Raw genomic sequence first — 15325 nt, forward strand, 5'->3', positions numbered from 1 at the left:
GAGTGGAAATGTAATACTTCTGATCATTTATATTATGATCATTTTGATCAAAATGCTACATTAAAATTAAATGGTGAGTTCAGAAACTCGCTCCAAGCTCAAATGTTCCTGTTTTTTGTAAGCATCCAGATGTTCCACCATGAGTCAAGAAAATGTAGTTCTGCAAATTACAGGAAATCCTAAGCCTGAAACAAGAAGTAACCTTGAACAAAAAAATGGCCAAACTGCAAATTACGTAAGAACAGCAGTATGTATTCAGAACATGGATTATTGCATGTAATTATTACATATAATCATCACTTATTTTCCCCCTATCATTCCATAACCAGAGCACTCCACTCAAGTAGATACTCAAGGCACCATTCCACTCTTACATATGTTAATTTACAATAAGAATGAGAGCAGATCGAATTGAGGTGCATAAAATGCTAAAGGGGATTGACAAAGTAAATATGGAAAGGGAGTTGTGTCTTTTACTACATTATAACCACGTTTCTGCTCAGAACTTTTCACCAGTGTCTTTTCGTGATTTGGAAACTGCTCCAAAAATGGCCATCATTGTCATGTTCAGAATAGCAAATTCCCAACATTTGAATGAAAGCAAGAGGAATACCATAATATATTGCTGACAGAATAAATAGAGCCCAAAGAGGATTGGTGAAAACAATTCATAAGTCGCACTATGAATAAAAGAAATTGTGGGTCAAAAATGCTGGAAAATAGTGGTTAAATGTCAGAAGCGTATTTAATAAATAATTTGGAAAATGATAGAAATTAAAATGTAAGGTATTTGACCAAAAGGAAAATAGAGAGCTCCATATCAGCAAAAGCAAAGTTAGCCAGACATTTCCTTAATAGCCAAGTGGAGAGATGATGCAAGTTGGGAAAAAGATTATGAGGAAAAGTTCAATACTATTTCAAGAAATAGGACTGTGCCATTGAGTTTCTCAATCCTGTTCCAACATTCTCTGAAAATCGTGATTGATCTGTGACCTAACTCCATGTCCTGGGATACTTCTAGATTGAAGTATATTTCTGTCAATATCAAATTAAAGTGAGCAATTGTTCCAGCATTGAATATTAATAAAAAGGGACAGTGTAAACTAGGCCCAGATTCCTGAAAATGTCAGGAAGAATCTAACAGCATCATCCTGTTCATGCATGGATGTGTACAATAAACTTCCCAAAATGTGAAACTCTATATTTGTCTGCAAAAAACTCTATCGACCCACTAATCCATCAGCATTTCTGTAATCTCTCACAATCTTCCTCGCAATTTTCTTCATGCATTAATTTGATATAATTTAACTTGTGTCTATGCTCACTCTATAATTGCCAACCTCTTGAACATCCTTGATCCCTGCTTCAAGCTTAGCTATTTCTTTATTCATGCAGCTAAATTCTCTTTGATATTGCACTGAGCTTCAGTCCTCACAACCAATCTTTAATGTGGTAGCTTTAAATAATTTCTGGAGATTCCTAATTGTAATTTCCAGCACAGCCTCTATATTTATATGTTCTGTGATGTCCTCAAAAGCTTCAATTCAATTAGTCCAGCATGATCTGTACTTTACAAACCAATGCCTTTCTAAGTGCTAGTTAATGTCATCCCATATTATGGACTCAAAGATCACAAAGATAAATACAACTTAAGGAGGCCATTTGGCTGATCCTTCCATAGAAATTGCTAATCTTCCCTATCATGACATCTAACTGCCTTTTAACGGCATAATGTGCACAGACTTGCTGTACATTGGCTGTAAATGGGTTCCTCTATGTTGCTACCCACAGAGGTCAACAGTCATTCTGAAAGCAACAAAACTCTTCAGGAGCAACCATCAGGGGATTGGTGCAATCAATAAGCGACATTATGAGTAAAAGTAACTGTGGGTCACAAAGGTCTAGGGAAAGCAGCTGACTAGCAAAAGCATATTTCAATTAATGAATAAACAGGAAAGAGTACAGAGATTGTAAAGTATGGTCACAACACAAAAGAAATATAGAGATACATGTCAGGCAAACCAAAACACAGCCTTAAAAGTAAACAGGAATAATACTGTGATAATGATGCAAACTGAAAGGACATAAACCTGAAATGTTTCTAATCCTTTCTCAAAATGAAGAAAAAAATAAATAAAAGGCCAGACCAGATTGATGATCTCAACAGAGTAGAATGGAAATAAGCAGGGAAAGGAGCAAATAGGAGCAATGCACCTGACAGATGGAGAGGAGAAAGATGGCCACGATATGAAGATGCTGGAAGCAGCATTTTGGAAAGGGGGAAAATGAATAAGAAGAATACCAGCATTGAACAGAAAGGGTGGGAGGAGAAGGTCCTCTGAAATTGGGGTGGGGTGAATGGTCAAGAGTCCCAGTTTGAACCTATTTGGAGGAATAGGTTTGATTTAAGTTAGAGGGAGAAAATTGTCAACTTGGCTGAGGATAGAAGAAGACTGTGTTATTAACTAACTTTATTTGAAAAAAAAACAAATATTCTTCACAGTCAGCATCACTGCAGGTTCCAGAATCATGCAGTTCCTCAGCTGATCCCTTTTCTAGCCTCCAATCCCTTCCCCCCCATCACTGATCCCAATGTGGTTCCTCCAGAGTCATACTTCAGGCCATTGATCCTAACAACTTAGAAGATCAACCTTTTCTAACAATATCCAATATCAAATGCTCCTTGAACCTAAGGATAAGAAATGGCACCAGGCTAGATTTGGGGGCACCAGAAGAGGGCGCTTACAATTTTAACTCTCGATACCACAGTGTGTCAGTGCATAGAATTGACCTGGACATCATTTTTGAGAAATCTTATCAACTTTGAGATATAAAATAACTTTAAAGTTAACCAGACAATGAGACTTTAATAACAAAAACAGAGATTGCTGGAAAGGCTCAGCAGGTCTGACAGCATATGTGAAGAGAAATCAGAGTTAACATTTCGGGTCCGGTGACCCTTCCTCATCACCCCGAGTTTCTGTTCACAGATGCTGTCGGACATGCTGAGTTTTTCCAGCAATCTCTGTTTTTGTTTCTGATTTACAGCATCCACAGTTCTTTTGGTCTTTATTTAGTGATACTTTGATCTTGTGGGAGAACTTGGAATTTGAGGTCTCTGCTTCAAAATAAGGGGTCACCTATTTAAGACAGACAGAAGGAGAATTTTCTTTTCCCCACAACAGAAGATTGTGAGTTTTCGGAACTTTCTCAGATGATAGTGGAAGTAGAGTCTTTGAATATGTTTGGGGCAAGGTTGGAGATATTCTTAATGAGCAAGGTGATGAAAGATTTAGTAAAACTAAACTACAGCATATGTGTGAAATCTGAAGTAAAAACAAAAAGTTCTAAAGAAGCTCAGAAGGTTTGGCAATATCTGTGGCGAGAGAAACATTCTGAAGAAGAGTCAGTTTGGACTTGAGACATTTCACTCTGTTTCTCTCTCCACAAATGCTGACAGACCTGCTGAGTTTCTTCAGCATTTTTTATTTTTATTTCATGTATTTAGTTTGTTTTCCTCCTTAATTTCCTTGGTTATCAGGTTTATAGGTTATAGGCTTGCAGCCAGGGCACTCCTTTAGATGTCAGCTACATGGATGTTAAGCTTTAACTCATTTTGTGAAGTGCAAGAATAGAATACCTAAAGAGGAAATAATATATCCACTTGCATGAGAAAGGACCCTTCCTTTCAGAGGTCAAATACATAGTAGGAAGTTAGTTTACTCAGACACACACAAGTGCAATTTCTGCCTGTTTTGCAGGAATTTCAAACCTAATGTTAATTTCAAAAGTTCTTTTTTAAAACAAAGTCCAATTTCATCCCTTGCTGCTCCATTCTTTTCCCATCTCATTTATTCAATCCAAGGCAATTGCAAGAGGGCTCCGAGATGCCATTTAGCTGCAAAATGTTAGCTCATTTGGTGCATGCATTAGAGGTGAAACGCAAAGATTCCTTCAAAACTAATCCTTGTAGATCTCAAGGAAATGATGTCAGTAAACTGCAGGTGGCAGTGATCACCAGTCACCATTTGTGACTCCTTGGATACTGAAGCAGTCTGCAACCATATGCAGCTAGACCTGGACAACATCTAGGTTTAAGATGTAGCAAGTAACATTTGAGCCACAGAAGTGTCAGGCAATTACCATTCCAAACAAGGGAGAATCTAGCCATTGCCCCTTGATTTTCAATGACATTACTACATCTGGATTTCCCCCACTGTCAAAATCCTGAGAATTATTATTGACTAGAATGTGACTGGACTAGTCATATAAATACTGTGGAAAGAAGAGCAGACCAAAGGCTGCTCTTGCCAAAGAATTGTGTGGTGAGTAACTCACCTTGTATCTCCACAATGCCTGAGCACCATCTACAAGGCACAGGTCAGGAATAATTTCCAATTGTCCAGATAGATGCATCTCCAACAATACTCAAGAACGTCAACACCATCCAAGACAAAACATCCTACTAGATTAGCATCCCATCCACCACCCTCACTGTCTACACCACTGATGCACAGTGTGTACCGCACACAAGATATACCGCAGTAACTCACCTAGCTATTCAATAGTACCTTCCAAGCCTGCGATCAACCTGAAGTACAGGGCAGCAAATGCATGGGAACACCACAATCTGCAAGTCCTCCTGCAAGCTAATCATCAAGCTGATTTGGAAATATACCACCGTTCCTCAACTGTCGCAGGAGAGCTAATCCTTACAATATTGTAGGTGCCCCTATTCCCCAAGGACTGCTTGTTACCACTTCTTCTGTTGCATTTATGGACAGACAATAGATACTGGCCTAACCAGTGACACCCCTGTCATGTGACTGAATAGAAGTTAAAAGGTGCCATTTAACAACACTGCTGATGATGATACAGACTTTGATGTTATGACGGAAAATTAAGCCGCCTGCTACTAAACTTGCCACAAGAACTTCATCAACTGGGAATGTGGTGAGTTTGTATCCTGCCACCATCCTGCTTTCTCCCCATTTGCCCCTGGTGCAAAACCTGTGGATGGCCGTCTGGCTCTGCTCCCTAATGAGGGCCTTAAATAGGCATTTAATACCCACGTAAGGCCCGCACCTGACTGCTGCTGGTATTAACTCATCGGCAGGCAGGGGCCCACGTGAAGGTACAAAGACTGATCCAGGGGACCCAGCATCAGGACACCCATTGAGAACCTCTCCCTGGCTTTTGCCCCTCCCGTGACCTCTGCCCAACCTCAGCCCACCGCTCAGCTTGGTATTAATTTCTGTGACCGTCCTAGGTCTGCTACAGTCAGTACCTCCCTGGTGGTGTTGCTCTTCAATACAGCGATAAGATCATGATTGGCTGGGTAGCCGTCTTTGATCGCAGGAAGGCCTTAATAGGCTGATTGTAAAAAGATATGATAGACCTCCTCTAATTGAGGCAGCACAAAGTTTTGACCAGCTAGCCCTGCACGTGTATGATGTGCACCCTGTGAAGTCGTGCCGTCAGCAAGGGCAGCCTCAACCTTTGGTCTAACCAATATGCAGCTCCCTCTCATGGTGCTTCAAAATACTCCAGGTTGTATCGTTAACAGCATCAGAATGCATCTCCTATTCAGTTTATAAACTAGATTTGGGGCAGGATCATGTGTGACTTGAGCCTGAGTTGTCATTCGGCACTGCATGCAGTCACTGTAACATCTACTATTCACTTCCCAATAGGTGAGAGATACAGTTATACTGTCTCCACTCTCACCGCTCTGTTCACTCTGAGACAGCCACAAAGTAGCAAATCTATGTTTCATGTGCCAACTTCAAATGTTGCAATACTAACAGGAAAGCATTGCAACTTTGCCTTTGCGGAACAGATTACATACTCTGTGCAACCCTGCTTCCTCTTCCTTTGGTTTGGTCTGTACTGTCATGACTAATAATCCCACACAGAACTCATGTTACTGTCATTGTAATCCCATTTATTTGGCTCTGAGAAAGTGGAGTCTCAATTTAGTCACAAGGATGTAAGCAGCCCTTTGCTATATTTGGCTAATTGGTAGCACCTGTATCTGAATGAAAAGCTAATGTTCCATTCCAGCATTTTTGTCTTGGTTCTACTGTTTCAAAGCCCCACTGAGAGAGGGGTAAATTATCAGTGATAATAGCTGCTGAGTGAGAGATGAGTTCTTCAGCCTCTGCCAGGGTTGGGGGCAAAATGGGAGGAAGCTTGTTCCTGTCAAAGTGAACTGCTTTTGTAGTGTTGGTTAAGGAATAAATACTGGCAAGGCCACCAGGAATAACTCCATTGTTCTACTTCGCAATAGTACCTTGGGACTTTATCATCCACTTGAGAAATCAACTCTAACAGAGCAGCACTCCCTTAGTATTGCACTAGAGTGCCAACCTTGAATTCTTCTTTTTTGTGCGTTCAAATACTGGAGAATTAAACCTGTAAGTTTGTGAATTCAGAGGCAAGAGAGCTACCAACTGAGCTACAAGGAAGTTTGTACAGTTCAACACCAATGCGAGAAGTGACAACGTTCACCAAAGCTTTGGAGCTATGTCTAAGCATTGGTGTGGTCTATCACTGGCAACTAGGCAAGTGAGAAAGAAACAAGAATGTAGCTGGAAACCTATAGAGAGCTGCCGCCAAAAGACTGAAAATCATGCTTGTGAAATTTTATCATAACCTTGCTTTGTTATATCTAGAATCTGTGGAGACATGCATACATTTGCTGTATTAGCTGCCTGGGCTTAAACACTATTACCAGCTCTGGGCATGCCTCAGTGAAACTGAAATATAAATAAAGTGGGAAGTTTGTTAGATGCAATGGTGACTTTGACACCACAGCAATGCTCTCAGTGTGCTAGATTCTGTATCGAACTCTGCCACATAATCTCTTGTGAAACAGAGTTGTTGAAAACACACATCCTCAAGCATTTTCATATGGGTACACTTGGTAATGAACCTTTGTTCATTTCTGTCCGTGTAAAAAGGGACATGTGCCTCATTAAAGCAATGATGTAGAAAACATGGAAAGCCATTGTTACATGCTTTTACCTGAATGTTTTTATATTCGTGTATGGAATGTGGGTGTCACTGATAAGGCTGGCATTTGTTGCCTTAGAACAGATTGCTTTCTAGATCATTTCACAAGGCAATTAAAAGTCAACAACATTGCTGTGCATATAGAATAATATGAGGGCCAGATCAGGGAGGCACATCAGATTTCATTCCCTAAGGGATATTCGTGAACCACATGGTTTTTCAAGACAATCAACAATGGTTACATGGTCTCCATCAAACATATATTTTATTTCCAGAATTTTTTTCTATCAACTTCACCCGTCCTCCATGCCTGGATTCGAACACTTGTCCTCACAACATTAAAACAAGACATAGAGCTGTGGATGCTGCAAACCTTAAACAAAAGCAGAAATTGCTGGAAAAGCTCAGCAGGTCTGGTGGCATCTGTGGAGAGAAAGTTTTATTGTTTTGAATCCAATGATCCTGACTGATGGTATCTAGAAAACGCAATATTTATGGTGAGGACAGGAGGTGGTGGGGAAAGTAGTGAGCAGATAGAAGGAGATAGAGCCCAGAGAAAAAATGGGATGGATGATAGTATTCTCAGGAGAAGGACAAGCTGATCATGGGGGCCACAGTAGGTGCAATAGTTTGGCTATGCCGAAAGCAGCCCATATTTTGTCAGGGCCTGTGGCGTGGGTGTGGGGAAAGGACATGGAAAATGGTGTTCAAGCTCTAGAGTTATTGAACTCAACATTGAGTCCTGAAGGCTGCAGGAACCGCAAGGGAAAAATGAGATAAAGTTCTTCAAGCTTGCCTTGAGCCTTGCTTACAATGATCCTGCCTCTCTGGGTTCCATGTCTGCCTGTGTGCTCGCTCCTTTTCCCCTTATCCCCTGTCTTCCATATAAACACCACCTTTCCTGGGTACTATCTGTTCTGAAGAAGGGTCACTGGACTCAAAATGGTGACCCTGTTTTCTCCCCACAAATGCTTCCAGACCTGCTGAGTTTCTTCAACAATTATCGGTTTTGTTCCTCAACAACATTAGTTGGATCTGTGGATTACTAGCCAAGTGATCCAGGTTGCATCTCTGATCTGGAACTGGCTGATGGGTCCTTATAAAAGTTATTGGGGGCCAAGTGTGTCTCTGTTCAGCTTGTTGTACTGACTACCCAGAAAGATTGCAAGTATCTTTCCAGATCTAACTGTGGAAAACCTGAATTTATTGAGTTAACCCTAGAGCTTCACCCCCGTATTGTAATTTAACTTGCAAGGAGAGAGTGGGGATTCTATACAGCAACCAAGAAACTCTACAATTTTCTTTGGATGGCTGGGATAGGCTGGGGTAGTGGTGAGATGGTGTTAATGTTACAGTGGTAGATAAGTTAAAACTTCTCTTGACTGTCAGCCTCCATTCTCAGCCACTGCTCCAGTAAAATGCCTTGACTTGTACCTCAGACATATATCGGTTCGGTGCTCATCTCAGTAAACCCTTTCAAACAGATGCCTTACTTCACAGACCGGGAAATAGAAATTTATCAAGGAGCTGTAAGTAAATGTTTAATATTCCTATCTTCTCTTCCCAAACTAAACCTCTAGTATTAACCAGCAACCCTTACATTTTGTATTTAACAATGGCAATCCTGCAATACAGCTATTGTTTATCTATTCTGTATTTTTTTTGTCTGTGAATGTGATTCTGTGGTCGTGTCAGTAGCACAAGCCTGTACTGTTGGCTGCTGGCAAATGTAGTCAATGAGTGGAAGAATTTGTCTCTCAAAACATTCTTCTCAAATACTCATAGTAAAATTTAAAACATTTTGTTTGTGGTCAAATCTGCACCCACATTCAAGCTAGTTGCAGTTCTTAGTTGAGCTGAAAGATTTCTGTTGTAAACAAAGACCAATGTGTGGTTGACCTATTCATTTTTTGAGAAAAAGAGGTTTTTGCACCTTCTCAATGTCATTTTTATCACTTCCTTGCAAGCCTGAATGCATAAGCTATTTCATAGACAATGGCATCATCACTCAGTACAGTCCCGAGCTGTAAACATCTACATTCAGTTGGACAACCATAGGCATCACAGTTAAGCGTGATCCCATCTTAGCTTGGTAAACTCACCAAAAAGGTCACCGGATAAGTATCAGAATCGGCAATAATCCACAAAGATCCACTTCAGGTGCTGAAAGTTGGTCATCAAGCCAGAAATTCTTAGAAATATTCTACAGATAATTCAGAGTGGGATGTGTCTCAAGACTGAGAGCAACACATCCCATGAATGAGTACGCTACATCTAAACATATATGGTCTGGCATCAGACAAGGATGCATAGATAACTGCTGATATTTTCTCATTAACTGCAGCGTGCCCATATGTTTCAATTATGATACTTTAAATGTGGGCTACTATTTTAATATGTGTGTGAGGATGGAGATGGGAAAATCAGACAGTCAAACTTCATAAAATTTCCAGTAAATTCTAGGTCAAACTATTTAAACATTTTTATTTGAAGCAACTTTAATGCCATCATAAGGTTTGTGATATTGTCAGGTCAGGAGTGAACCAAAGGTTATCGCTATTTAGTTCAACATCACTACATATCTATTTACTTCACTATTTATAAATCTTCTTTCAACCCAATTTGTTCCCGTCTCTGGACAGCCAGACAAATTGTAACATAACAAAGTCCATTATGTTAGCTGAAGTAAAAAAGAGTCTTCTGTTTGAAGACAGATAAAACCGAGACCATAGTGGTTTATTGAGAATGCAAGAAGAGTATAAAGAAAGTTCAAATGAGGAAGTAAAAAGTAGAAAGGGCCCAGAACCTGCAACTCAGGATATCTAAAGCACTCAATGGACATGGAGGTTAAAACTTTAAGAACCCAGCAAGCAGAACCCAAAATAGCAAAACTAAACAACAAAACTAGTTGAAAAAGCATTAAATGATAAATTCAGTAATATTAGTGAAGATGATCGGGATGCAGTAGATGAGGAATATTTTTCATGCTCAATTAATGTCAGTTCATCTGTCCATCAATGACTCTTTCACATTAATAGAGCTCATTACTAATTATTTCTGAGGGTTCAGCTCCCTTTATAACTCTGGTAATAGATGAGTCCATTGCAATGAACAGCATTTACACTTTGGTTGTCAGGTGTTAGAATATGTTCACTCAACATAAGTGCTGGTCATTAGTCATTTCCAACAAGAGGAGCCAGCACTTTCCATCCATCCGTCTTCACACACATACACATCAGGTGTCTGATATCACCATGTGGGACCCTGAGAAGCAGTGGATTTCCGGCTGGCATCTTGGCACTTCATGTTTGGCAGGCAATGATTAATAGTCCCGCTTGTTTTTATGTGAGGTTAGTGAATTGACAATTGACATACACGATAACATCGGCCCTCATCTCTATCAGTATGTAACAGCGGAAACAGTGTACTCTGTTTCACTGTGGACATACATTTCTTGAAATATTTATTGTGATGAGAAATTAATACAAAACTAAGGAGTTTATACCTTAGTTATACATGGCATCAGTGAGACCCACATTTGGAGCACTGTTTCCTTATTTAAGGAAATGCTTTACTTGTCCCATTGTCATCTTCATTAGTGTAGCACAGTTCTTTTTGGCATTCAATCTCTCCTGTCTTCCACTGTGTCATGAACCTTTCTATTCCTTCTTTGTTTTTATGGTTCTGTGCTCACTTAAAATTGTTATACCTTTAACTTGCAGTTCTGATGAAAAGTCACTGATCTAAAATGTTAACCCCATGCATGCTGCCCAACTTGTTGTTCTTAAAGATTATCCTTGCTTCTCCGCCCTCCTAAGTTAACTGCGTCCTCTGTCATTTTAACATGTGCAGGATCATCCTTGAATAGCTGTAAATTTAATTGCCTGCAAGATGAGAGTCATCTAGACTCAAAATATTAGCTTGTTCTCTCTCCGGACGCTGTCTGACTGGCCAGGATCTCCAGCATTTTCCATTTTCAGTACAGATTCCAGCATCTGCAGCAAGTTGCTGCTGCACTCAACAAACCTCCCTGATAGGATGAATGAGATTGGGAACTAATGTTGGGAATGCATTTTAAAATGATGTTTCTAAAATGACCGACATGGTAACGTTCTATCGGTTAAGCAGCAGGTCAGCTGTTACCTATGCTATGATATGCAGCAAGAGAAAGCAGATAGAGGAGAGAACACAGTGTTGATTCCTCACTGATTTTTTCAAATGGATGTTTTAGCTTCAATGGATACTCTGGATATACCATGTGAAGAAGGAACTTTCTCCATTCTACTGGAAAATTCATTAGAAAAATTCACAATGGATTAAACTAAAGCTGAATTATGAATGGGCATGACTACAGAGAGGCAGATTGGGTCTCACAAGGCAGTTTATAAGTAGTTTATTAGTGCAGGATAAAGGACTGTGGCTCACATTATCAGGAAGACACAGCAATAGCATAGAAGACTCATTCTGTGCTATAGCTACTTCTATGTTTGAATTGAAAAATTCTGTTATGTTCCAATAATAAAATATTTTTCCAACACCTGCAGGACCAATTTGTTTTGAACTCTAGTCCTGTAGAAAATAGCTGTGAGAATTTAGTTTGATGCTAATCAATTTTCAACAGTTGCTTTCATGGTAATCTCTGATCATTTCAGGAAAATATATTCATTTCATAAAGGACAGCATTGTGCTGATTGTTAATTGTGCTTGACAGTTTTTTCTCTGGTTTAGACAATTTCTTCTTTAATTCCAGGCTCAGTATGAAAATCCACCTCATATTTATGCTCTAACAGACAATATGTACAGGAATATGTTGATTGATGCAGAGAACCAGTGTGTTATAATCAGGTATGAAACAGTAACTATTTACTGATTGCAGGAAGGGGTAAGCCCATTATACTTTATCCGAATCTTTTATTTATTGCCAATTAAACATTACCACAAGATTGCTGACGAAAAAAATTGCTGACAAACAACTGCTCTACACTATCACAGAGCCACCTTCAAACATTATTACAACAATGCTTTAAAGTTATAACTCTTTAGATTATTGAATCTAGAGCTACACACCTCTCATCAAAACTAAAAGGCAAGAGATGAGTTAATGCTTTTTGAAAACATTTCACCATTCTTTAACGTGGAGTAATCACTGGCTGGGAACTGGGACCTGATTTAGCAGCTAAGATGTTGGAAGGAAGTGGACAATTCGATATCACTTTGAATATGTACGATGGCAGATACTCTATGATGCACACTGTGTATAGTTAAAAACAAACTGCTGCTGTTTGAGTTCAACATGCTGTGGTTTGGAACGTAAGTCTCCACAACTGTTACTGACAGATGAACAGGAAGAACTTCCAAGTTATTTCTCAAAATTACTTCGGTATATTTTACACATTTATGGGTAGAACACTTTGGGATTAATTATACAAAATGTCAGTTTCCTCATCTCCTAGCTAAAGTGGCAGTGGAAAGCTAAACAATGCTAAACATAGCTGTCCCCCACAGCTATTTCTTGCTAATTGACCATTAATAGGCTGGAAGTGGAACTTGCAATCTTTATGAACCAGGAAGTCTGACCTCACGCAGCCACTAGCCAATCAGAAACTGACTTTCTAGCACCAGCAGCACCACTAGAAGTGGTGGTCACTCTTGGTGCTGCGCTTAAGGCGAGAGGCGACAAGTGGTGCTGGGTTCAGCCCAGCAAGGAAATGAGTGTCTCCCTGGATTGCAAGGCCTGACAAGAGGCATGGTGGGAGAGGGGAAGTGGGGAGCAGGGCTTGAGAAGATTTGAAACAATTCCTTGACAAAAAAAACAACTTTATTTGGTCTGACGTATTAAATATGTTTGCATTTCTTTTGTAAAATGTCAAAAATTGCTGCGCATGTATTGGCCACATGCTAAACATCTTTCAATTTCTCATTTTCCTTTTCTGAATGTAAAGCCACAGCGGGTATGATGAATCCTGTTAAAATTATATGAATTACTGTCTGCTGACTGCTGCTCTAAACATGAATGAAATATCTTTGAGATAGTGGGAACTGCCGGTGCTAGAGAATCTAAGATAACAAGGTGTGGGGCTGGTCGAACACAGCAGGCAAAGCAGCATCAAAGGAGCAGGAAGGCTGACGTTTCAGGTGGAGACCTTTCTTCAGAAAATGAAGAACTGCAAAAGCAGGGCCCAGACCCGAAACGTCAGCCTTCCTGCTCCTCTGATGCTGCTTGGCCTGCTGTGTTTATCCAGCTCTACACCTTGTTACCTTAAATATCCCAGATAGGTGAAGCATATAGACCGGTGGATATTTATATCATTGCAGATATTCTTGTTTTTTTTTCTGGTTTCCAGTGGTGAAAGTGGAGCTGGCAAAACAGTCGCAGCTAAATATATTATGGGGTACATCTCCAAAGTGTCAGGAGGAGGATCAAAGGTCCAGGTAATGACAGAAGATGTGATTTTTTAAAAAAATTACTTCAGCATTTCATTGTGTCTGAGAACGATCAAGAGTGAGAGACTACACCATCTGTGTACAGCTTAAGGACTCCCTGAGGACTCGCTGAAGAAAAACATGGGGGTGGGGGAAGTCAGTGACTCCCACCAGGGCCTTAAACCGTATTGTCATATTCAAATCAAGCAGGCAGGAAATGAGGGGGCTCCTACTTCATTTTTTATTTTTTCAAAGTGCCAGGCAGGCTCCTGTTCAAAGGAAAGCCCAGGGAAAAGATCAAACCTCAGCTATGCATGAAGCCTCACTCAGATTGGCAGATTTGCGCATAGAAAGGATGCCACCTGACGACACCATGCAGAAAGTGTGGACCTGCTTTTGCAGTTGCATGAAGAAGAGCATCAGAGTTGGAGCTTTCTATTGTTTTACAGTTGTTGCAACAGCTGCAACATCTCCTCCCATGTCTCCAGATCCCACACACTTAGTAGTGAACTGAAATCAAAATTACTTTCTGATCTACGCTCTATGTCTGGCCCAGGTGAGATTTAGCCTAGCAGTGTATGGACATGTATGTCCAGCTGACTGGAGGAAAAATATGCAGCTAAACCCTGATTGTAAAGGATTTGTGGACCTACTTTACACTCATTTCATACTGGCTTGGTTTCTCACTTAGCATAAGGGTAAACAATAGCTTTCTCTGGTATCCCTGCCAGTGACACCCTGCAGGGAAGCCTTGAAGGTATTGAGAAGAACTAGGAATGTCCCCTTCCCTATTTGTTTCACCTGGTTACCATGTTCTCAACCCTCAGGAGAAACTCCTCAAATTTTAAAGAATGTGGAAATGTAGTGTTGCTAGCTGTATGTTTATTATCCAGGAACTGAACACTTTGCAGGTACATAGGAAACAACGCTTGTGCCAGATTTATGCTGTGTGTTTGTAATGGAGGCAAAGCAATGTACATCATTTTTAAAATTTATCTACATTATTCTAGCATGTAAAAGATATCATCCTACAGTCGAACCCTTTGCTCGAGGCCTTTGGAAATGCCAAAACTGTACGAAACAACAATTCCAGTCGATTTGTAAGTCACTGTTGTGGATTTTCCAAATATCTTAGTATTTAAGATTCACTGAGCCATGTGACTCACAGTGACCCCAGCGGGAATGAATTTTCACATGAAGCCATCCATAAAGATTGTTACACAAATTCTTTCTCCAGGCTTTTCTATAATGTTCTGCCAATGATATAGCAAAAAACTGGAAGAAATTCTGTGATAATTCGGTGCCCCATTCAGGTAAGTAATCCATTTACCACAAAACATTCATCACCTATTCTCAGTTCAAAGAATTTGTCTGCTTGACCACTGGGTATTCTGCATCTTACTATTAGCTCAACATATTTACCCTGGTTTGCGGAATAGGGGTATGCACTGTTTTGTTTTAATTAATGATAATACTCACTTTGTTACATTATACACTATGGGAGTCATTTTCATGGTGTCCTTGCAACATAGAGGTTGGTGATTGCCAAATGCACATTCAACTCACCCTCATTCCATAACAATTAAACCTCCCCTGAAAATACTGCATAGATTGTTGAGTATGTGTGTGTGTGTGTGTGTGTGTGTGTGTGTGAGAGAGAGAGAGAAAAAGAGATGTATGCATCGTTGTTCTATACTGACATGTATTATTTCTGCCAAAGGGAAAGTATGTCGAAATTCAGTTTAGTCGTGGTGGAGAGCCAGATGGAGGTAAAATCTCGAATTTTTTGTTGGAGAAATCCCGTGTTGTTAGCCAGAATGAGAATGAGAGGAACTTCCACATATATTACCAGGTAATGCACCGCTTCCTTACATTCTGACCTTTGAGA

At 40.0% G+C, this 15325-nt stretch overlaps 1 protein-coding gene across 1 annotated transcript in view; it reads left to right on the forward strand.

The window, feature by feature from the left end:
• Window positions 1–15325, forward strand: part of myo1f (myosin IF) — a 135966-nt gene that overhangs the window by 45424 nt on the left and 75217 nt on the right. Inside the window, exons 3-7 of the mRNA XM_048559792.2 lie at window positions 8454–8543; window positions 11765–11859; window positions 13359–13446; window positions 14448–14537; window positions 15158–15289. Coding sequence (XP_048415749.1) covers window positions 8454–8543; window positions 11765–11859; window positions 13359–13446; window positions 14448–14537; window positions 15158–15289 — 495 coding nt within the window. The remainder of the gene's footprint in view (window positions 1–8453; window positions 8544–11764; window positions 11860–13358; window positions 13447–14447; window positions 14538–15157; window positions 15290–15325) is intronic.

This window comes from Stegostoma tigrinum, chromosome 30 (assembly GCF_030684315.1).
Source record: "Stegostoma tigrinum isolate sSteTig4 chromosome 30, sSteTig4.hap1, whole genome shotgun sequence".
Lineage (NCBI taxonomy): Eukaryota > Metazoa > Chordata > Chondrichthyes > Orectolobiformes > Stegostomatidae > Stegostoma > Stegostoma tigrinum.